The following is a 23,928-nucleotide window of genomic DNA, read 5'->3' as shown; positions in this document are numbered from 1 at the left end:
TGTGTGACAAATAGGGATGGGTAGGTATCAATTGCGTGTTGAACTATCGATAAGTTATGTAAATAAATATGTCTCATAAGTAAATTTTATGTTCAATAAGTTATTAAAGGAAAAATATATAAATAAAGTATAAATATGTACTTTTAAATTTGTTTACCAACTGAATAAAGTTTGTTTAACTATTCCATTTGAATATTTCTTGTATTAATTAAAAGTACTTTAAAAAAATATGTTTAATTGTAATATCAGAAAAACGTGAGTAGGTACTTTTTAAATAATAAAGTTAATAAAAATAAAAGATCGGGTTTAGTGCTATTTCTTTAATAATAAATCAAAAAATAATAATAATGTTTTAAAAATGTTTAATAAAAATAAGAAATAATTAATAATTTAAAATGATAATATAATATAATAAATAATATTAATAATTACCTATTTTATTTAATTTTATCCATTCTACTATCAAAATCTTCATTATAAATTTAGTGGTTCAGAAAATATATCGTAACATTACTTATTTTACATTTACACTATAAGTAATACATTCGCATTCATAATATTAGAAAGTGTATCATACAAAACACACCACAAATTTATTTGTAATAAATTTTTAAAAGAGTTTTAATTTTAAAGTTAAATAAATAATATGTTAAAGGGGTTTGAAACTTTTTGTATGGACGCTGGCATATCGACCCGCCGCCATTTTGATTTTTTTTCAAAATCGCGGCGCACGATTAAAGTGGTATGTATGGATAGAGGACACATAGACGAACAAAAAATGTCTCATAACATAGTACCCTAAAGCGTCACATTACCGAGATATTTGGAGGTAAATATTCACTTATGAGTACGACAAACACTAAAAATAGACATAATACGTGTCTATATGCATAATATTATCTCCAAATAATCAATCCCAGGTAGATTATTATTATTACAGGAAGAAAGTAGGTATTCATTACATTACTTACATTTTTATGTAAAGTATGTATGTTTTTATGTAATGAATCTACCTACTATCTTCCAATAAACCGTTATTTACCTCCAAATATCTCGGTAATGTGACGCTTTAGGGTACTATGTTATAAGACATTTTTTGTTTGTCTATGTATCCTCTATCCACACATACCACTTTAATCGTGCGCCGCGATTTTGAAAAAAAAATCAAAATGGCGGCGGGTTTGATATGCCAGAAAGTTTCAATGCCCTTAATATAGTTCTTCTAGTAAACTTTATATCGAGTACAGCGTTGGTCAGGTCACATCACTACGATCGCATGGCGGCAGTGAGGCGCGCGAGCGAGCCTGCGCGTGTCCGCCTCCCACCTCCCCTTCACCCCCGCGATACTAAATTTATTTTCATTAAAATAAGTATAACAATCGACATACTGATGAAATGTGATACTGGATTTCAATTTTGTGTATTTTCTAGTATCGTTTTTGCAAGATAGAACTGCACATTTCACCATGTTTATTCGTAATTATGAAAAAATTCCAGAGCAACGCTCTTCGACAGCACTCAACCACGACTACGAGCGCTCGCGGGTCGCGGCGGGAACGTCGTGTTGTTCCCACCTGTGCCTACTGTTCCCACTTGGTTATCGGTAGATAGTAGTAGTATCTATAGATAGTATATACTCTAAGAGTTAGGTACTTACCGATGAAAGTTATTCCTTTGCACTTTTACGTATTATTTGTGCAATATCGTAACACACACGAAGGCATATTTGATGCGCTTCACTTTAAAATAAATAAAAAATGAGCGTGCAGTTAAGCCATATGGCGTATGTTGAGCGGAACATAAGTGATGTAGGCGGTGTCGTCTCCATATGTATAAGTTTCTCAATGCCTACGATCGATTTTTTATATTCTTTAGAAAATTTAAATTACCCAACTAATTATTTATAAACAATTTAATTCAGGCTATAGAAATAATAAAAATAACTACGTTAAAAACAACCGACTTCAAAAACGAAAAAGTAAAAAAATAAAAAAGATTTGATATTATTAAGTACTCCATAATCCATATTATTATTTAGATGTTCAGGTTCTATTTAGATAGTACTAAAAAGGTTTGATGTCGGTGCAAGTGCTTAGTGCTTGGCACCGACTTCAAACCTATTTAATAAACAGCACATCTAATTATTATGTGGTAACTAATAATATCAAATCTTTTTTATTTTTTACTTTTCCGTTTTTTAAGTCGATTGTTTTTAACCTAGTTATTTTTATTTAATACTTTATAGTGTATTTTTCAACACGAATCAAACGACCCCAAACTTAATAAAGTTGAGTCTATATATTATGGCCACCTTCCGATTCCATCATCAAATGCTCTATGACATTATAATGTTTCATCGCTATCCAATTTACCTAAGTATACAAAATTTCAGCTCAATCGGTTACCGGGAAGTGAATCAAACTTACTTCATCATCATCATCATCATCATCAGCCCATATACGTTCCCACTGCTGGGTCACGGGCCTCCTATGAGGGTACAGGCCATAATCCACCACGCTGGCCAAGTGCGGGTTGGCGGATGACACATGTCGTCGAACTTTTTAATTCTTCGACATGTCGGTTTCCTCACGATGTTTTCCTTCACCGTTCGAGCAGTGGTGATGTTACAACATGCGCAGATAAATTGAAAAATCTATTTATTTCCTGCGCGCTCGCCTGGTCTCGAACCACGGACTTATCGATTCGAAGTCCGAGGTCTCACCACTGAGCCACCACTGCTCTCTTGCTACATTTCAATTAAGTCCTCGAGATCAGACAAAAATGTTTATAAAATAAAAACTAGCGGGCCTATCAAAATAAAATTTTTAATGTACCAATTCGATCCCTCATCAAACAAAAAAAGAATCACGTAAATCGGTTCAGAAACCTCGGAGTAATCAGTGTACATACATAAAAAAAATATACCGGCCAAATTGATAACCTCCTCCTTGTTTTTGAAGTCGGTTAAAAATTGAAAAGATATAGATATTAAAACCTTTTAGTGTCGTACTGATTATAGGTTTCCATAAAATACCTATATAAATGTACATTGGAACACCATAATTCATTAGTAATCAAATACTCATTAAAATAAAGAGGTATATAAACCCTAAAAGACTGGTATTAATTATTGTAAAGAAATTAAAGTCTTAATAACTATACCAGACATCTACTATCTTAATTCACGGTTAAAATTTGAATATAAACGACAATTACCAAAACGTAAGTAACTAAGTACATACCTATCTTTTTATAAACTGTAAGAAAAAAAATCAATTAACTTTTTTTTTTGTAATTTACACGTATCGTTCATTTCTTAGGTATATTACATTTCTTCATTTGTGTAGGTATTCAATGCAGATAACTTTAAAAATGCCCATTTTTTGTTAAGAATTGTAACTAATTCATACTAATAATATCCTGAGATAGAAAATATATGGCTATCAGAATATACCCTACATGTCCTTATGTTAGCCGATTTTTTCTAGTTTTCGAGTTATAATTTTATAAAGTTTTCTTCACTAAGAAATTCAGAGGTTAAAGGTTTTGTTTGTGCAAATTGCACTGATAACACAAATAACGATCGATAGATAGCGGCGGTTAAAAAAATATTTACGAAAAGGTTTGAACCACGTTTGAACTGTATCCTGGTATCCTGTATAAAAATATGCCACCAACTTAAATAGCGCGGGTTCCAATCAATGAAATTGTAAAATTTCTAAAAAGAAAAAAAAAAACTGAGAATATATAAGTTTTTTTTTATAGTAATGGGCAGACTGTCGCATGACAGCACATAAGCCTTCACAAGAGTCCTTGTATTCAATATGAAGTTCTTTGTTCTTTAAACCTATATCACTAACAATAAATATAAATTTGTAACATGGTTACCTACAGTAAAAATAGCGATAACCTAGGTAATTAATTAAATTATTCTATTGTATGTTCCCGGCAGCCGGTTAGTCCCTCATAGCAGCTTGACTTAAAAAATGCCTCCTCTAAAACGTACCTCGTTGTCTCCTATTCATTTTCATTGTCTTCTTCTTCTTGGCTGCTTTCATAAGTTTAATTCATTTTTCTTTAAGGATCATAAATTTAATATCCTTCTGAATGTTTAATGTTAGAAATACTCATTGCCCTAGATTAATAAACTCATTAACATTTTCTATTACCTGGTTATCAATTTTCGTAGCAGTTGTAGTGTATAATAATATATTCTTATTACATAATATTCTATGCCTATGCATAGTCTTATTTAGAGAGCGCGCCTCGCCTTTGTTCATTTGGCACATAATTCCTGTAGAATTTCTTCCAAGCATTCAGAAAAAGGGTAGGTACTTAAGTCGTCTGCAAAACAAAATAATTAAATTTTCCCCATTTTCAAGCGTCTGTAACTATCCTAAATAATATAAAAGGACCTACTTATTTGAATTTTTTAATTGTGAGCAGACCCAATTTACAAAACGTTTTCATAAATATATGAAGTAGATAAAAGTAATACAACTTTAATCATACTTTATTATTGAGCATGTATAAATACCATTACAAAGGTGATACACAGCTATCAGTATCGCTGTTCGGTTTCGATTCGGAGACGGTTGTAATTGTGTATCTTAAAGTTTTAAGAAGATTCGAATATAGAATAAGTATTCGAAGCATAATTTCTAATTAACGTAGGTATTATTTCAATAAGTAGGTACTTAAAATAAATACAAAAAAAGTTAGGGACTTTCCCTTATGGTACTTTTTCAAATTAAATACCTAACGGCTATTTTGTTATTCTAAGTTAATGCTAGGTTATAACTTGTATATTGATTGAACATGCCGTAGACACGCAATTAAGTTTGTTTGTAAACATTTATTCATTCGACATATTTTATGCAAAATCCTTCGTGCAATATCCAATGCGTCACTCAAAGGAGCAAAACAAAAATATTTATTATTATTTTATTATTGTAGGTAGGTATATTCTAAGCTTAGTACTCGCTGTAGGTAAATGAACGATATATCTTTGCGTGATAGGAGTAATAAAGATCCATCCCAATATCCGTGTTTATAATGTAGGTAACTAGTTACTAGGGAATCTACTTAGTTGGAGAAGACCTAACATTTTGTTGGGAGTCTCAATTTAATTAAAATGCTATTTTAATTTAGAATAAAAATTGTTTTCCGTCAAAGTAGAGATGTGAAATGAGAGATTACCGCTACTAAAATTTTGCCGCACAAAATGAAATAGTATGAATGTACATTGACGAGTGAATGTATATTATGTACTATGTAACTACCAACATAATACAATATCAAAAATATTCTTCTGTATGTATATTCGTAAATTCGTTCATCCTGATTCCCTGTTGATTATGCCAGAAAAACTTTCTTTTACCAGAACTTTCGATGGTTAGATTTTTACTATAAACGAAGATTATATTACTTATGTATCATGTGACCAAGGGTGGAATATTTTAAATAACTCGCTCTGTCGTCATCTCATATACATAATCAAACCAGTTCCACGACTCGGGAACTGGTGATCGTCAAACGCTTTCATACAAAAGTAAGGTGTATCGAAAGGCGAGCTCTATTCTTATTTCAAGTGTTGCCGCAGTTTTTAATTCACCTCAAGTTTGGTGCCCATGTCGCGAAGGACTCGAGGAAGGCAGGAGTGGGACGTGCGTGCTTCCACATTAGCTCGTAATACCACTAACACCATACGGAACGTCGTCGAAAACCTACAAGTTGAACCGAACCCCCAAAAGGAATTTATCGCTCTTTCGATTGGTATGATATACGCAATACGAATTTATGACGCAAATTGTTCAAAGAGAGACTATCAAATAACAAAAAAGTGCTTTGTAAATTAGTTGTTAAGCAGTAGATACAATATGTTTTTAAGTAAAAGTTAAATAGTTCATTAATCGTTAAAATGCTCTATAATATATTATTTTATTTTTTATAAATAACAATTTATAAAAAATAAACATCAAACTAAAATCAAATATTTCACTGTAATAACAACAGGTGATCCAACAACTTTTGGAAACCTAAATCCTCCGGAACAAGTATTGGAAGCTATTAAAGCAAGTGTTGAATCGGCGAAAAGTCGAGGCTATGCTCCTGCTAAGGGTCATTTAGAGGCAAGAGAAGCAGTCGCCGAATACAGTGCACATCAAGGCAATGTAACCGCTAACGATGTCATTCTATCTAGTGGAGCTTCGCACGCGATTGAGCTTGCTATCACCGCTTTGGCGGATTCCGGACAGAACATACTTGTACCACGACCTGGTTTCATGATCTATCAGACCCTAGCTGAAGGACTGGGGATAACCGTAAAATATTATAGTTTATTGGTAAGTCAATATTTTTACTTCGACTTTTAAATGATTTTTTTTTTTGTATTTACATAAATAAAGTAAAACTGCTCGGTTTTCGGAGTATAATATCTATACCCCCAAACCCTAATTTTCGGTATCAAAACTATACAAATGGAATTTTTATCGAGTTCATAAATTCATTTTCATAACCACGTAATGTAAATACGAGTACCTATACTACCTGTAATAACAGAACTTACCGACCTATATTCAATATATTTAGATAACTATATAATAGAAAATTACAAAATATTTAATGTTTCGGTATATTCTGATTAAACTAAAATCATTCATTTAGATATTCTAACTTTTTAAGGCAAGAGAGTTATTACCTAAATGTAAGAAACAAATACTAAACAGCCCATTTATTTGTCTAAAAGACAAATAAATGGGCTTTTTAGACAAATAAATAGACAAAAAACATTGGCCTTGAATAATTAATAATGCCATATTACAATTTGATGTCTACCGACAACGAAACAAGATTTAAAAAATGGCACACATACTAATCAAAAACTGTATAAAAAATAAATTTTCCAGCGTATCGCTTGTATTTTATAACTTAACAACAAGTTTCTAGAAGCATAACAAGTTTCCAGTTTATTGTGGTTCTCGATTTGCATACCCACTATTTACGTCTTATTCTTCGAGATATCCTTAAATATTGTTTATGATTAAAATATTTCGCTCTTACATTTCATTTCAGCCAGACGAACAATGGAAAGTAGATATAGATGACTTAGAAAGTCAAATTGATGAAGACACAGCTGCAATTGTTGTAATAAATCCATCCAACCCTTGTGGCTCTGTTTACGACAAGGATCATTTGAGCGAAATCTTAGATGTCGCCTCTAGAAACCACGTGCCGATTATAGCTGATGAAATTTATGAACATTTTGCTTTTTCGGGTCACAAGTTCCATGCCATATCATCGTTATCCAAAGACGTACCAATACTCACTTGTAGTGGGCTTACTAAAAGATTCTTAGTTCCTGGGTGGAGAATGGGATGGGTAATAATCCATGATCGTCACAATATATTCGGGAAAGAAATTCGCAATGGACTAAATAATTTAGCAACAAGAATCCTGGGACCCAGTGTCCTAGTTCAGTTAGCACTTCCATCTATTCTTAAATACACACCACAGAGTTTCTTTGATGACGTTATCTTATTTATTGAGGTAAAATATTCGACTATTAATATTTTATTAGTTAAATAACTGCCTATATTTGTATTTTCACTATTTTCATTCAATTGTTTGTTTGCCTTATAATTTACGGAACTTAATGTCTAAGGACTAAAGATAATTAGTGTGACAAAGTAGTTATTAGCAATTGCTGACTGTAATTTTATTTGCTTTTAAGAAAATAGGTATAAAATTATGTTAAAACATAAGTAAGTAATATTGTAAATTTCTTCCAGAATCAAGCAAAGTCGGCATATGAAGTATTACGTAGGGCTCCTGGACTGCGACCAATTATGCCTCAAGGTGCCATGTACATGATGATTGGTATTAAAATGTCACTTTTCCCTACTATCAAAAATGAAATTCAATTTGTAGAGCGTCTTGTTAAGGAACAATCTGTCTTTTGTTTACCAGGAAAGGTAAGTACTAAGTACCCAGCTCTTACTAAGCTTCATGCTTCATTTATGTTACCCAGGATACGAGATGTCATCAAGATTAATCACATAATATCTGCTTATTAGCGGAATTTAGAAGGCTGTAAATTTATTGGGAAATCTTAGTTTTATCTAAGGTACTACTCATCCTACATCATCAAATTTGGATCCCATTGAAATAATACAAGCATCCTCTCTTATCAAGCTATCCACTTATCCTTGACTCACAGGATAAGATCTGGGTTGTGTGTGTGTATTTACAGAATGTCATTATAGTATCATCGACGAATTTTTTCCATTACATTACATTCCTTTAGTGTCCAATCCTCCAAAGTCCAAAATTATTACCGACTCTACCTCACTACACATACATATAATGATAAGATTTATTATTATTTTCAGTGTTTTGAATACCCAAATTATATGAGAATTGTACTAACAGTACCTGAAGAATATTTACGAGAAGCTTGCCAAAGGATAACTTTATTCTGCAAAGAGCATGTGGATTATGGAGAGAAGAGGAAAGAAATTGAAAACGACGATGTGACCGTAACAAATACTATTGAAGTTTTGAGTGAAAGTGACATATCAGTTCATACATAAGATGAAACCTTGTTTCTGTTAATTACTTAGAAATAAATGAAAGGTAATTTAGGAAATAAACTTAATCTTTTTTGTTATTTTTTTTTCTTATTTTACCTTAAATTTTTCAAATCATATATTTCACCACATGGTGTTCACCACAATCATTATTTGAAAAAGGCAAATAGCATTACGTGAACATCAAAAAAATTACACACGCTTTTGAAATTACCTATCGACTTAATAAAAAAAGTTCCATATTTAAATAATGATTTAACTACACAAAGAAGCATTGACATTTAAAATTTATTGGCAAAACAGCTTATCCGGGCCTTTTTGTAGATTTTTTTTATTAAACTCAAAAATGTTACACTCGTTACACTACTACTAGACTAGACTGTACAGTGTGCACCACGGCCAAAAAAATGTGAGAGCGTTCTTGATCCCAACTTGCCTCTTTCTAATTATATTATGTGACCATGGCTTAACAAAATAAGGGACAAGTTGCTTGAAAAGCGAGCGAGTAAATGTACGTATAGATGATACGCTACTAATGTATGCAAAAATAAACTAAAACATAGTAAATGCTAGGTTTCCGCCCGCGGCTTCGCCAGCGCAGTCAAAGAAAAACCCGCATAGTTCCCGTTTCCGTGGGATTTCCGGGATTGCGTCATTTTCCCGGGATAAAAAGTAGCCTATTTCCTTTCTCGGGTATCAAAATATCTCCATACCAAATTTCATGAAAATTTGTTCAGCAGTTTAGGCGTGATTGAGTAACAGACAGACAGACAGAGTTACTTTCGCATTTATAATAATATTAGAATGGATTGTGTATCATATTACCTTTCTATCTTTTACATGCAAAGGTTTCGCTTTTAAGTACTTTTAAAAAAAATGTACCGATACATAATAATTCTTGAGAAGATGCAAAGTCAAACAAAATTCATTAACCGACTTCAAAAAAAAGGAGGAGATTATCAATTCGGCCGGTATACATATATTGTTTTTTAAATTTTATTTATGTATGTACACCGATTACTCCGAGGTTTCTGAATCGATTTACGTGATTCTTTTTTTGTTTGATGTCGAATTGGTTCCATAAATTTTATTCGGATAGTAGCAGTTATGTATCTTGTTCTTTCCGTTTTTGAAGTCGGTTGTTTTTAACGTAGTTATTTTTATTTAATACTTTTTAGTGTATTTTTCAACAAGATACATAATAATTCTTGAGATGATGCAAAGTCAAACAAAATTCATTTTCACCTTAACAATAATTATAATATAAATTCTTATAAATTACATACAACTTGCCTGCGACATATCAATATCTTAAATGTTTTACATTTCCGATAGCTTAATTTAGGAAATATTGTTTATATTTCATAGGAAATGTGTATAAAATAATTTATTTCACACATTTCCGTACGATTTTAGGAATTTTATACATTACCTAGGAATTGTATACAATTCCTTGATTTCATACATTTCCGGTAACATATTATATAATAAACCTACCGGAAGACGGCGGCGCAAAAATTCAATATCGGATGCGTCCAATAAGGACTGATAGGCTGACCCAACGAAAATTTCATACAATGTTCATGGACTTAGAAGGAGTTGCGTCGCTACTTGCGTGCACTTTCATACTAGCCTATAAACGTGATGTAACGTCTCGTCGTATTGTACTCGACCTACGTACGCAGTATACTGGAATACAAAGCAAAAATATGGAGCCCTCACGAAAAAAATACACACTACTGCTCGAGAGGGTTCAAAGAAATTTTGCTCGTTATTTGTACTTAAAACTTTACGGATATTATCCTTACATGTATCCATCTCTTTTCGAAATAGGCATGGTTGGCTTAAATACACTTGAATTGAGACGAAAACTTGCTCTCTTAATTCACTATTACTTATTATTAAATAATCACGTCGACAATCCTGTTTGGGTATGTGCGGGTTGTGGGCGCTGCCTCCCGGCGTGTCGCTGCGCCGCCGGCCGCTGTTCGCGGAGGCCTGTGTGCGGACGCAGACGGGCGGCAGTGCGGCACCGCTCCGATACACTCGGCCCTTCATCTGTTAAATCGTGTGCTGGCCCCCGATGCCACAATTGATATTTTTGCTAGCAGTACAAATACTGTCCTAGACCTCTGTATCAGGTACTTGGATGCATGTAGCCGCACGTAATATGTAACTCCGTTTTGTTTTTATTTTTGTTAACGTATTGTTACTAAATTCTATGTACGCTTTGGTGTTTTTACTGTAAGTACAAAGAATAATTCTGATTCAATAAATAAATAAATAAATGCAAGAGATAAAATAGTTGAGGAGACAAAAGTCGCTGTAATTAAGGCTTAGATAAGATAAATGCACAGTTATGCGTTTTTGAGTATAAAAGTGCAAACAAACTATCGGACGCGATTTACAGGCGCGGCTTACAGCCGCGACTTATAGATATATCTAGCTAATATTTTTGTACATTGAGGTGTGTAAAGTTGCAAACCATAAGACGTAAGTGGCGAACGAGTCCTTGGTCTGTCCTTGAGCGTTTGGACGTCCGACGCGAATCTGGCGCACTGGAATCTGAATGTTTAATACTGTTACTGTCTTAGATCATTATGTAATACTGTGCAGTGTGCACACCTTTATGTCCGTAAGTCAGGTTAGTGTGTTTGTAACTTTATCGATATCGAATGACAAATGACAATTTTATTGACAACTGACAGTTGACGAATGACGGCTGACACTACTGAAATTGACAATTTTAAATTTTTAATGTAAAATAATTTTTGTTGGGTTAAAAAATAAAAAAAAATAACTAAACAATAATATGAATATAATATAAAATAGAAGTTTAAGGCTAAGTGGGAACATAACCCACTCATAGTTCATAGTACCAAGAACAGTTGTTCAATTGAATTAGTTATTGTAACCTACAAAAAAATAACCATGTTAAAAATCTATCCTAGCGTTGAACGATCCATAATACAGGCTTCTATTATAAAAAGAACTGCCTCACATAATGCTCCTAAAGAGAATGGTTTAAATTACTGTGCCAATATTGTAAGGTTCGTATTTTGGGAATTTTTTTCGTTGAAATAATTTTACCTTAGTGATTCTGCTACTTTGTGTTTCTTTTCTAGATAGACAGCATGATTACGAAAACTATTTGGCAACTCTTCTTATGACAAAAACCATTCGATCACCAGCATTGGTAGTCAGAGCATTCAATGCAGAAATTGCTCGAATTCAAGATCAAACATCAGATGCACAGATAGCATCTATGAGATTACAATTCTGGCAAGATGCTCTTGGTACTATCTACAAAAAAGCTGAGGACTTGTCTGGTATACCGGCAAATCCTGTAGCTCAAGAATTGTTCAAAGTATGATTAGTAGTTTATATTTTATTAGGTATGTTAATAAAACATCATTTTAAAGCATACCTAAATTAATATAATTTACATTTTTAGGTGTGTAAAAGTTATAAGCTACCACAAATGTATTTAGAAAGATTAATATCATCCAGGAGTAGCATACTCAAAATGAAATATTTTCGCACAGTAGAAGATATAGAAAAACACTCAGAAAACTCAGTTTCATCAGTCTATTACCTCCTTCTTAGTATAGCTGGAATAGCAAATGTACATGCAGACCATGCTGCGTCACATTTAGGAAAAGCCCAGGGGATAACTAATATATTAAGGTAATGTACCTTATTCCATACTAATATTTTAAATACTAAATTAAAAATGATTCTGTTTATTTTTAAATGAAACTTTATTACTGAATGACGTTAATTGTACCATATTGAATGGTAATTATAGTAATTTATGAATACTTTGCTAATTTTATTTAAGTGTTCACAATGTATATGATATAAATTTTCAGATATGTATATACATTTTTTATTATCGTAATGAAACTGATAATATTTAAATAAATAAAAATATATCCTTTTGTCCTATATGTGTATATTGATTTAATTTTTACAGGTCTATTCATGTATCCAATCATCATAAGGTGGTCTCTTTACCAATGGATGTTTTAATGAAATATAAAATAAGCCAAGAATCAATATTGAGGGGCATAGATAATGAAGATATGAGAAATGTTGTTTTTGAAGTTGCAAGCAGAGCAAATAGCCATTTACAAAAAGTATGCCATATAAACATATACCGCCCGCGGCTTCGTCCGCTTTGACTTAAACCTAATCCTAACCTTGAATCACTCTTATCTATTAAAAAAAACCATCAAAATCCGTTGCGTAGTTTGAAAGATTTAAGCATACAAAGGGACATAGGGACCCGGACAGAGAAAGTGACTTTGTTTTATACAATGTAGTTATTTGTACAATAAAGCAGTTCATACATTATATTATATTAAATAACTAGTGGTCCGCCCCGGCTTCGCCCGTGGTACCTACATGTTTATGTTTAAACTATCCTATCTCTCAAGTTGGATCGAACTGCACATGGTGTGCGAATTTTATTATAATCGGTTGAGTGGTTTAGGAATTAGGAGTCCATTGAGGACAAACATTGTGACACGAGATTTATATATATTAAGATATTTTTGTTATAAATATATTGCCTGATAAATACTTGTAAGAAATTGATCACCAATAATTTTTTTTTCAGGCCAGAGCTATTGAAGTGCCAAAAATAGTTCACCAAATACTTTTACCAGCTACTGCAGTTGAAAATTATCTAAAGAAGCTCCAGAAAAATAATTTTAATGTTTATGATCTATCATTGCAGAAGAGAAACCCAACGTTACCTTTTCATTTATATTATAAAAGGCTTCTTAATAAATATTAACTTACATATCTGGAATGGATATGTTAATGAAATGTTTTTAATAATAATTATGATCTTAGTAAACAGCAAATGGCCATCCAATAATAGTTTTATAAACAACACAAAGAAGATATTGTACAAAAATAGAAAAATGTTACCTTATTAGCCACAAAAATGTTTTTGTCATTATGTCTAAAGGGAAATTAAAACAATTTGTAAGAAACAATTGCACTTTTACTTCAAGCTAAATCATGCAAATAAATAATAACATTTGAGATTCAAGCGTTTTGGCAACTTGAGTAGCTATTATTCTACAGTAGTATAATTATGAAATTGTAATACATTACACTGGAAAAATAATTTATCACTGTTTATGCCATACCTTCATACCTCAACACAATGCATTCACTTACTATTCTATGAACTGATTTAAAAACACTTTTCTCATGGAAGTAGTTTTTCTGTAGCATTGAGCATCATACAAAATTGAATGAGAATATATTTTACACAACCATTGCTGTAGATGAGATCTTGCTTATAACAACCCTTTGTGATATACATATTTCAAAGTCTGGTGTTAAATTCAACCTTTGGTAAAATTAATTCTTTGGTTAATTTAATCAAATCTCACGAAAAAGTTTTAGAAAAAGTAAATTTATACAAAGCTTGAGTTTATCTCTTTGCACTTGAGATCATAAATTTTATCAAATGCAAAATTTAATCAATCTACTCAAACATATTCAGTTACATGTATGTCTTCACCAAGAATAAATTTTATAATAAGTACATAACCCTGTTAATATAAGTTAATTTTTCAGTAAGGTTATTTATTTGTGGCAGTATTTCTTGATAATTTTAAAACATGTTTTAATTCTCCTAAAAATAACCAATGCTTAAATGGTCCTTAATATCTTATTCAATATAACACATTATATATATAACCATAGATAGATATAGATAAAATTTATAGTTATGGAATTCCATAGGTGTCGTAAAACCCTGATATTTAATTCTTATTGTGATTTCAATGCATATTTTAGTTGACAATAACATTTATGCATGTTTACTCATATCCTTACTTTCATTCCTAAAATTGACCATCCATTTAGAGTTTTTTTTTTATAAAAAAATATTTTATATGAGGCCCATAAAGAAAGCTGCATTATTATTCAGTATAATGATGAAAATTAACTTGATAGACACTTGCATAATGTGATAAATATAAATGCTAGAAACATTCAGTAAAAAATTATATTACTTTAACAGGCTTACCATGTACCCAAATTGTTGTCTAAAAAATTATAATAAATGCAACTTTACACAGTACAATCCATAAGGACATAATTAAAATGTATCACATGCCATAAATTCCATATGAAATAATTAATCATTTTATTAGCCAATTGATAATTTTTGCAGTTACAAAAATACTTCATTTGGAATGAGTTGAATATTTTACAATTATCCTCTTTAATAATTACAATTACTTTTTTTTTTAAATCAGATATGCCACAGCCAATACACAATAAAATCGGGAATGTATCAGTGAAATATAAACTATTCAACACATTAAATTCTTAAGCCTATAATAAAAAAGCTAAATATAAATAAGTACTACTGTATAATCACAATGAGCTTGCCAAAAAAAAGCTAATATATATATATCCTGAATATTATAAAGTTTATTCTGAAGGTGTTAAGTCAATTTCTGGTTCTCCTTCAGATAATAACTGATGTAAGAGATCATGAACAGGTTCGAAGGCCTTTCGAAAGGCTGCATTAGTTGGTATTAGGTAATCGTGCATATCATGGTGGCTAATTGTTCCATCACTCTGAATAAAGCCCTTATCAATTGACACCATATCTACTTTTTTCATGGTGGTAATTTTTTCTCTTAACAATTGGTTTATTTTAACATGTTTCTCCCTTAAAGAATTTGGATGCCTGCCTCTAGGGAGAAGACTCTGAAATAGAAATTATTTTGAGAATAAGAACACTGCATTCACTTTTTCAAAATAAAACTTTACACTTTTTAATATACTTACAGGTATAACAATATAGACACTAGGATGTTTCTCTTGAATAGTATGTATAATTTCTATGATACCTTCACAAATTTGTTCAGCTGTGTGTTCTATATTATTTGTTCCTACGTGTAACACAATTACCTGTAAGTTAAATATTGTTTAAAAAAGTTGTATGGAAATAAAAGTTAATTTATAAGCATTTGACTTACTTTTGGATCTACATGGTCGAGTTCTCCGTTTTTAATGCGCCATAGTACATTTTGTGTTTGATCCCTATGAATACTAAAGTTAAGGCAGTGTAATGGAGCAAACCATTGGTTCCATATTTCTGTATGTTCTAATGCTTGAAGAATAGAATCACCAATAAATATTACATCGGCATCTTTTCCTTTGGCGTCGGAAAGAAATCTGTTGTGCTAAAATTCAAACGATTTATGAAAAAGTGGTGTATTGTACATTAAATTATTCATGAACTACTTATAATCTACTCGTTGAACAAGAATTTATAGGATTTATGGCTATAAAAGTATGACTGTAAATATATAATAATATCCAACCACGTCGCATGATACCGAAAAATTATTTAAATATTATCATAGTAACTTACAATGCTATTCCACCTTCCATCGCCTTCTGTATCCTGTTGGGGAGTTGCTATGGAACAAGGATTCATATTATCACGACTTTAAATATTAACTGAATATAGCTCAGGATTTTAAATTAAAATCACAGTATTTTCAGTTTTCTTATTTGATAATTTTCAAATAAAATGGCTTTGGCTTGATCCGCGGACTCTGAAAATCTAATCTGTCAACGTCAATGATTTTGTGATAGGTACCACAGAGCAAGTAATATCAGTCACGGAAATATAGAAAGCTGAGATACTGATAGAAAAATATAATCGTCTATATAATTTGATACTGATATAATATATTATATCAACAGATTATATCCATGAATATAGTATTAAATTGTATTTAAGTTATAATCAAATGAATTGTAATTGATTAATTAAATATAAATAACTGCGTTAAAAACAACCGACTTCAAAAACGGAAAAGTAAAAAATAAAAAAGATTTGATATTATGATATTATTACATAATTACTAGGTACATATTATATTATTATTTAGATGTACTATTTACTAAAAAGGTTTGATGTCGATGCACGGGCAAGGTTTGGCACCGACTTCAAACTATTTATTAAATAGTACTTACATTAAACTTTTTAGTATAATTTTCAACACGAATCAAACGAGCCCAAACTCGATAAAGTTGAGTCCTAAGGTTGAGTCAATATATTACTGAGTTCCTATGGCCACCTTCCGATTCCATCATTAAATCAGCTCTATGTCATGATAATGTTTCATCGCTATCCAATTAACATACATAATATACAAAGTTTCAGCTCTTTCGGTTACTGGGAAGTGATTAAAAGTTACTTGCTAAGTCATCGAGTACAGACAAAAATGCTTATAAAATAAAAACTACTAGGCCTAGCCGATTGCTGAATAAAATTTTTATGGGACCAATTCGACAACATTCCACCTCGAACAAAAAAAGAATCACGTAATTTATCGGTTCAGAAACCTCGGAGTAATCGGTGTACATCTAAGGTGTACATACATAAAAAAAAATATACCGGCCGAAATGATAACCTCCTCCATTTTTTTGAAGTCGGTTAAAAAAAAAACAAAATGATTACGTGACGGGATTCAAACCCACGTTATATACCTATTCGGCTTCTGGCTAACCGCCACGCGCGCCGCCGCGGCCGGCACCATACAATGTTGTAGGATCAAGACGTGTATAGCAGCACAGAGTGCATAATTTTAGGGCGGCCAAACATTAATATGAATTTTTCTGTCAGAAAATTTCGGATGACTTCCCCAATGAGGCTATTTTTAAATGTCTATCACTGTCAATGTCAAAAAATATAGCACATCAGATCAGTGCGCTTAAAATTTTTTTTGTAGAAAGTATTATTTTGTACCTACCTAGGTTTAAATTACCTAGTACCTACGTCCTACTTAGTAGGTACTTGCTTTGTGGTAGGTACCTACAGAGTACAGGCTACAAATTACAATCTACTTCATTACAAAAATAACTCGGTGTTACTAATATTCTGTAAATAAACTTTTGGAATAAATCGAAAGAATTTAGAAGCTTCCAATAATTCAGAGATTGCTTCAATTATTAAGTACCTACCTTAAATTAGTAGACTCATAGAATAACCGTATAGAGATGTTCAGAAGTGGGTTTAATAGTTTCTGTTTTATGTGAAGGTTAGTTTCTGAGTACCTACATATATTTTTTAATACGAGTGCCTTTAGTCTTTAATACCCGCATCGCTAAATAAGCTCTAATAATAAAATTACATTAATATGGATGATAATATTGACGACTTATGCAATTTATCAATTGAGGATAGACATAAAAAAGAGCGAAAAGAACTACAAGCCAAGATACAGGGATTAAAAAAAGTTGCTAAAAATGATAAATCAAAGAAAAAAGAACTAACCGCTGAAATTGCTAGGTTAGAAATAGACATTGATATTCGCCATAAAAAAGAGATTGAAGAAGCGCAAAAACAATGTCATAATGAAGATGAGTTAATTGAAGAAATAAATAGTAATGACAATAATGAAGAAGGTACAAAAACTAAATTGTCTAAAGCCCAAAAACGTAGGGACAAAAAATTACAACAGGAGAGAGAGCGAGAAGCACAAATAAAGCTACAAGAAAAAGAAAATCTGCATGGACCTAGAAATAAAGAAATTCAAGAAATTTCTTCCCGGCTTAAACAAAGAGGCCTTACAATTTATTCCATTCCATCAGATGGAGACTGTTTATACAAAGCAATTTCACACCAATTGTCTATTAAAAAGGATTATTGTGTAACAGTTGAACAATTAAGAAGTAATGTTGCAACTCATATAAGAAGTAACAAAGATGATTTTCTACCTTTCTTAACTAATCCAGATACATTTGAAATGTTGACAGATACTGAATTCAATGAATACTGTGATAAAATAAGTAACACTAAAGTTTGGGGTGGACAACTAGAAATAAGAGCTTTGTCAAATATTTTACAATGTCCCATAACTGTTATTCAAGCCACTGGCCCTGAAACTATTGAACAGGGAGAAGAGTACCCTGGACCTTCATTGATAATTACTTATCATCGGCATATGTACAGTTTAGGAGAACATTATAATTCAACTCAGATATTGAATGATAATCAAGAGTAATTTATATAAGGTTTAACTAGTATATATTATGTAATATTTAATATATTGAATAAAGTTACTTTCACATAGTAAAGGTATACAAACTATTGTTTTTATAATTATCAAATAAAACAACTAAAATTAATGTGGTATATTTATTACTGGTTAGTATTACAAATTCCGATGAAACACAAATATCAAGCCAATTAAATTATGCTCCATTCTGAGTAGGCGTTTGATTAGCTTCACCATCTTCTGTGTTGTGTTTATTGGGATCATCAGGTTTCATGGCAGGGAAAAGCAGTACCTCCTGTAAAGTTAATCAATTATATAAATAAAAGATGTATGTCAATCAATTAGTTATTCTTTTTATCTTATAAGTTAGTTCCATCATCTGTAGTATTATGTAAAGTAGTATGTAAAACTATAACATGCAATTCTATAATTTACAACATGGACAAAGGTGCCATACCTTAATATTATTAGAGTCAGTTAAGAACATAGTAAGGCGATCGACACCTAGCCCCCAGCCACCAGTAGGGGGAAGACCATATTCAAGAGCAGTACAAAAAGCTTCATCTGTGGGTGGTGTTTCATCATCACCCGCCGCACGATCCTTGGCTTGCTGTTCAAATCTCTCCCTTTGGGTTGCTGGGTCATTCAACTCTGTGTATGCATTGCATATCTCTTTTTTCATAACAAACAATTCAAACCTAAAAGTAGATATTTTTATGAATTTTATTATTATAGAATAATAAACTGTTAGTATTTTTTATGACTTATTTTACAAGCATTGTATTACTGCATAATAATATATTATATCTCATAATCATAAAGAACAGTGATATTTTTATATGTTAATAGTTATGCAGTATTTGCTTATTATTGATAAGTAAATGCATAAAATTATTTTTAGTTACCATGCAAGCCATTTATCAGTGAGGTAAAGGTCATCAATATTAAAGTTGCTTGAATTATAAGGTTTAAATATGTACTTCAACAAAAATTTACCTTTCAGTGAGTCCTGGAATATCTCTGTGATATTTAGACAGTGGACTCATAATTTGAGGATGATCTAATATAAAGGTTGGATTAATACATTTCTCCTCAAGGAATTCACCAACCAGTTTGTCTAATAATCTTGCTGTTGTTCTTGGTGGTGGACATTCAACCTAATGGTACATTAGAGTTAAAGTTATTTTTTATTAGAATAATAATATTTTCTATTAGGCCATTTAATTCATATAATTTATGGTTAAGGGTTAAGAAATCTACCTTACCTCATGTTTTTCACAAAGTTGGCTCAAAAATGCATTAGCTTCAGCTGAATCAAGTTGATCTGCTGCTGGCATTTTAACTTTCAATTCTTTTTCAAGTGTTGCAATCATGGGTACCCGAGCAAATGGTGGAGTAAAATCAATCTCAACTTCTTCACCCTCTGGCCCATCAGGATGATATTTCACCTAAAACATTTCATCTTTTATCTTCCAATTCTTGGTACAAATTGTAAAATAAGATTTATTAATAATAAAATGAGGATTACCTTGTAGCTACCATGGATGCTCTTTACCATCCCAGAAATCATGCTTTCAGTAATGGACATCAAGTCATGGTAATCAGCATAAGCCATATAAAATTCACAAGTTGTAAATTCAGGGTTGTGGGTTAAATCAATACCCTCATTTCTGAACTGTCTGCCAATTTCATAGACTCGATCCAAGCCACCGACAACCAACATCTTGTGATACAACTCTGGGGCTATTCTCATATACAGATCCATATTCAAATCATTGTGATGTGTAATGAAGGGCTTGGCTGTAGCTCCTCCTGGGATCATGTTCATCATTGGAGTCTCAATTTCCAAAAAGCCAAGATTGTCTAAGAATCTTCTTACATATGAAATAATTTTCGATCTTGTGTAAAATGTTTGTCTAACCTGTGAACAATTTTTAAGAATAAATAAATGGTTTGTTATTATTTTCTATTTATTAATAGCATAATAAATATATTTGACATGATATTAATTACCTTGTCATTTAATATGAGATCCAAATACCTCTTCCTAAATCTAGTTTCCTTGTCCTTTAGACCAAAATGTAAATGAGGCAACATATGAAGGCAGGGAGAGAGCAATTTCACTGTTTTAGGAACAATAGATAACTCTCCTTTCTTAGTTTTACCGGGATGACCCACACACCCAATAATGTCACCTCTACGCAATTTATCAGTGTCATGTATGAATTTTTCCTCGGACTCATACATTTTAGCATTAGCCATTACCTATTAAAAATTAATAAGTTTATTTTTAAATGTCATGTTTATCTATGTACTAGGTACATACAATAAGATAAAAATTAACCTGAATCTTCACACCTTCCCCTCTTAAATCATAGAAAATTAGTTTTGCACCAGACTCTCGTATAGAATGAATTCTGCCAGCTACTGACAGAGTAACATTTTCAAGAACATCCCCACTATTTAAATTATTATATTTTTCAATAAACTCCTCCAGTGAAATTGTTACAGTAAATTTATGAGGATATGGGTGATCTTCCTTCGAAGCATTCTTAAGGGCTGCCACAGCAGCAGATCTCAATTTGTAATATTCATTAGGACTTATTTCTTCCTCCGCTTTTGATGATTTCTTTTCTACATTTACTATAGGTTGCTGAGAAGCTTTCTCAGCTTTTTCTTTTAATTTCTGCTCGGCTTTCAAACGCCGTTTCAGTTCGCTGTAAATGACATAAAAATGAATTTCTCAATGTTTAGACAATTAAGAGGAAATATTAAAAAACCAACCGTGGATTTAGTGATGAATATAACTGATTTAATTGTTTGGAAAATATACTTTTTCTGCACATTAAAGCACCAGGTATAACTGATACCGTCCGTAAGGTAAACATATTGTGCTTATAATTCTTTCACACAATACTCACTTTTTTGATAACTTTTCAGTGGAAGTTTCTGCCATTATATTGTTCAAATCCCAGAATAAAATTCACATAAGAATATACAAATTCATAACCTATAAAATAGGACATACGAAATCGAACCCTGAAGTCATACGTCATTCAACACTCGACACGTTCATGAATTTTTGCAATCTGTTGTCATATTATCTCTCTAATATATAAAAATCAATGCCACTTTTCGTTGTAATTCCATAACTCGAGAACGGCTGAACCGATTTCGATAATTCTTTTTTTATTATATTCCTTGAAGTACGAGGATGGTTCTTATGTAGAGAAAACGTAAACATGTACCACGGGCGAAGCCGGGGCGGACCGCTAGTATTTTATACTATCTGTGGCCAATTTATACGTAGAAGAATGACTCATTATCACATTATACCTTCTATCTACATTATATTTTGAATTTGAATCATAATAATTTCGAATGCTATCTTCATTGCTAGAATTCAATTTATTTACATATTAAATTTTTATTATGCATATATTATAATATATTGTTACATATTCAGTTACATTTACAGTATAATATACCTATATATTTTCAGTTTATGTTATGTACTGTTTCAGACTAAAATTATGAGCTGTGATCAAGAAGCTTATATCTTATACACTGGAGATTTCGGTATGAACATTTGACGTGTAACGAGAAAATTGTTGTGTTTTATCACTTTCACACCTAACTTGGTATTGCCACTGTTAATACGAAGTTTTCCCAAGGCTACTATGTATGCCGTAATATTCTGTGCAAAAGGTTAGTTTTTGTACATGAGTTTGTTGATAAATTGCCAATAACGTCATTCAGAAGCATTGTTGGATGAGACAATTATTATTTATGCTAAATAAAATAAGTATCTGGACCAATTATTAAAAAGCGATACTCCCTGATTATGGGTAGTTACCATAATAAAATTGTAGCAACTCTCACTTTGACAATATGGCATAAGTGTCAAAAAAATTGCGTCGCTTCGAATATTTAAGTTAATATTGTTGCGTATTTAATAAATATTTTCCGAATATAAATAATGTATTGCATTGTGAAAAATTGCAGAAGTGTTTGGACACCAAATTCTGGCATAGAATTTCACAGGCAAGTGTATATTTACGTTATTTACAATTATTATTCCTCAATACTCCTGCATTTACCTGTTTAGAATCATTTCAATGGCAAAAATTGTAAAATTTTGCATCATTTTAGAAAGCAGTCATGTTAAATTTGTTATTTTCCTAATACTTTATCATTTTTCAACAAGTTTTCAATAAACAAAATTAACAAGTAAGGTAACTATGATGACGAGTTTTTATGGATAGTGAAGAGAATATATTGTAATAACAATATTATGATGAAATTTAGAACACCATTTTCAAGATTTTTACTAGTAATGAAACAACACTCGACATCGGTATTGCCTTAGATTACAAAATAAAAGACAGATGGAGCGTTGCCGAACTAAACCGAATAATTTATCGTCATTTTCAATAAAGCTATGTGTGCTGTCATTTCGCCGCTGCACTGTACGTACACGGTGCTTCTGTGTGCGTGTAATGTTGCCAGATATTGAAAAATTTCCCAAATTTTTCCCCGACTACGCAAAAAAGAGGGTTATGTTTTTCGAGTTTATGGATGTATGTATAATATTTCTTTGACACGCCCTGCAGTATAAACCGTTGTCCGATTTTGAGTTGTGAGGTTTCATTGCAATGATCTGAATTATTATGTTAGTGGCGGTAGTGACGTAGGCTATATACATAAATGAGAAGTCAAGTTTTAATTTTTATTTAAATTCTTTTATTACATAAAGTACCTGCCTACTAAAGTTATATATGGACAAAAAAATTGTATTCAATTTTTTATTAAATAAATTACATAAAAAAAGTTTCAATATTAACTATAATAATTATATTATTTTTTATTTTTCATAATATATGAATACGAATAGCGGTAGTTTTTAGTCGAGAATACGGGACACTTTATTTTCATCATATCCATCATGGAGTTCACATAAAATCGCTAGCGAAAACGACTATGACGTTTTTAAGCTTTATAAAAGTAACAAAATAATGTATTATGCTTATTAAAATAATCTAATAATTATCATGAACCTTTAGTGCACTATACAAATAATCACATTCACGATCGAAAAATCCAACAGCATTACCCTGAAGATCCTTTAACCATTTTACCGTTTTACCAATAAAAATGGCAAATTCATTTTCAAAATACTGGCAACATACGTTGAAGTTTTGTATTCCTTCATATCTGTAAAATTATTATTCGTATTAAAGAAATAAATCAGCCAAATAATCTACAGAAAACCTGTGAAACGATGTTTT

General features: G+C 31.5%; 5 protein-coding genes across 7 annotated transcripts; 3 read left to right on the top strand and 2 right to left on the bottom strand.

Annotated features, from left to right (window-relative positions):
* The first annotated feature begins 5,530 nt into the window (after positions 1-5,530).
* LOC123706328 (tyrosine aminotransferase) lies at positions 5,531-8,668 on the top strand. The gene is made up of 5 exons (XM_045655532.1): positions 5,531-5,775; positions 6,016-6,344; positions 7,075-7,548; positions 7,791-7,973; positions 8,391-8,668. Exons 1-5 carry the CDS (start codon positions 5,631-5,633, stop codon positions 8,589-8,591), a joined length of 1,332 nt encoding a protein of 443 aa, XP_045511488.1. The 5' UTR covers positions 5,531-5,630; the 3' UTR covers positions 8,592-8,668.
* A 2,669-nt stretch (positions 8,669-11,337) lies between these two features.
* LOC123706152 (NADH dehydrogenase (ubiquinone) complex I, assembly factor 6) lies at positions 11,338-13,430 on the top strand. Of its 2 annotated transcripts, none has more exons than XM_045655317.1 (5): positions 11,338-11,638; positions 11,718-11,955; positions 12,043-12,275; positions 12,565-12,727; positions 13,210-13,430. In XM_045655317.1, exons 1-5 carry the CDS (start codon positions 11,520-11,522, stop codon positions 13,387-13,389), a joined length of 933 nt encoding a protein of 310 aa, XP_045511273.1. In that variant the 5' UTR covers positions 11,338-11,519; the 3' UTR covers positions 13,390-13,430. The 2 variants fall into 2 exon arrangements, with proteins under 2 accessions (XP_045511273.1, XP_045511274.1); XM_045655318.1 differs by having other exon boundaries at positions 11,498-11,638; positions 11,714-11,955.
* Positions 13,431-13,584: 154 nt separating this feature from the next.
* LOC123706153 (platelet-activating factor acetylhydrolase IB subunit beta homolog) lies at positions 13,585-16,212 on the bottom strand. Its single transcript, XM_045655319.1, has 4 exons — positions 16,003-16,212; positions 15,605-15,811; positions 15,414-15,536; positions 13,585-15,332 (listed from the first exon to the last, which is right to left on the bottom strand). Exons 1-4 carry the CDS (start codon positions 16,066-16,068, stop codon positions 15,051-15,053), a joined length of 678 nt encoding a protein of 225 aa, XP_045511275.1. The 5' UTR covers positions 16,069-16,212; the 3' UTR covers positions 13,585-15,050.
* Positions 16,213-17,330: 1,118 nt separating this feature from the next.
* LOC123706079 (deubiquitinase OTUD6B) lies at positions 17,331-18,770 on the top strand. The gene has a single exon (XM_045655219.1). The coding sequence runs from the start codon at positions 17,780-17,782 to the stop codon at positions 18,644-18,646; it is 867 nt and encodes a 288-aa protein (XP_045511175.1). The 5' UTR covers positions 17,331-17,779; the 3' UTR covers positions 18,647-18,770.
* LOC123706078 (lysine--tRNA ligase) lies at positions 18,766-21,720 on the bottom strand. 2 transcript variants are annotated; one of them, XM_045655218.1, is made up of 8 exons: positions 21,562-21,720; positions 20,985-21,357; positions 20,654-20,905; positions 20,169-20,561; positions 19,906-20,088; positions 19,637-19,797; positions 19,098-19,338; positions 18,766-18,935 (listed from the first exon to the last, which is right to left on the bottom strand). In XM_045655218.1, the coding sequence occupies exons 1-8, from the start codon at positions 21,594-21,596 to the stop codon at positions 18,837-18,839; spliced, it is 1,737 nt and encodes a 578-aa protein (XP_045511174.1). In that variant the 5' UTR covers positions 21,597-21,720; the 3' UTR covers positions 18,766-18,836. The 2 variants fall into 2 exon arrangements, with proteins under 2 accessions (XP_045511174.1, XP_045511173.1); XM_045655217.1 differs by lacking the exon at positions 21,562-21,720 and adding an exon at positions 21,425-21,554.
* Positions 21,721-23,928: the final 2,208 nt, after the last annotated feature.

The sequence above is a fragment of the Colias croceus genome, chromosome 3, assembly GCF_905220415.1.
Source record: "Colias croceus chromosome 3, ilColCroc2.1".
In the NCBI taxonomy this organism is placed as follows: Eukaryota; Metazoa; Arthropoda; class Insecta; order Lepidoptera; family Pieridae; genus Colias; species Colias croceus.
This window is presented reverse-complemented; position numbering and strand designations above follow the sequence as displayed.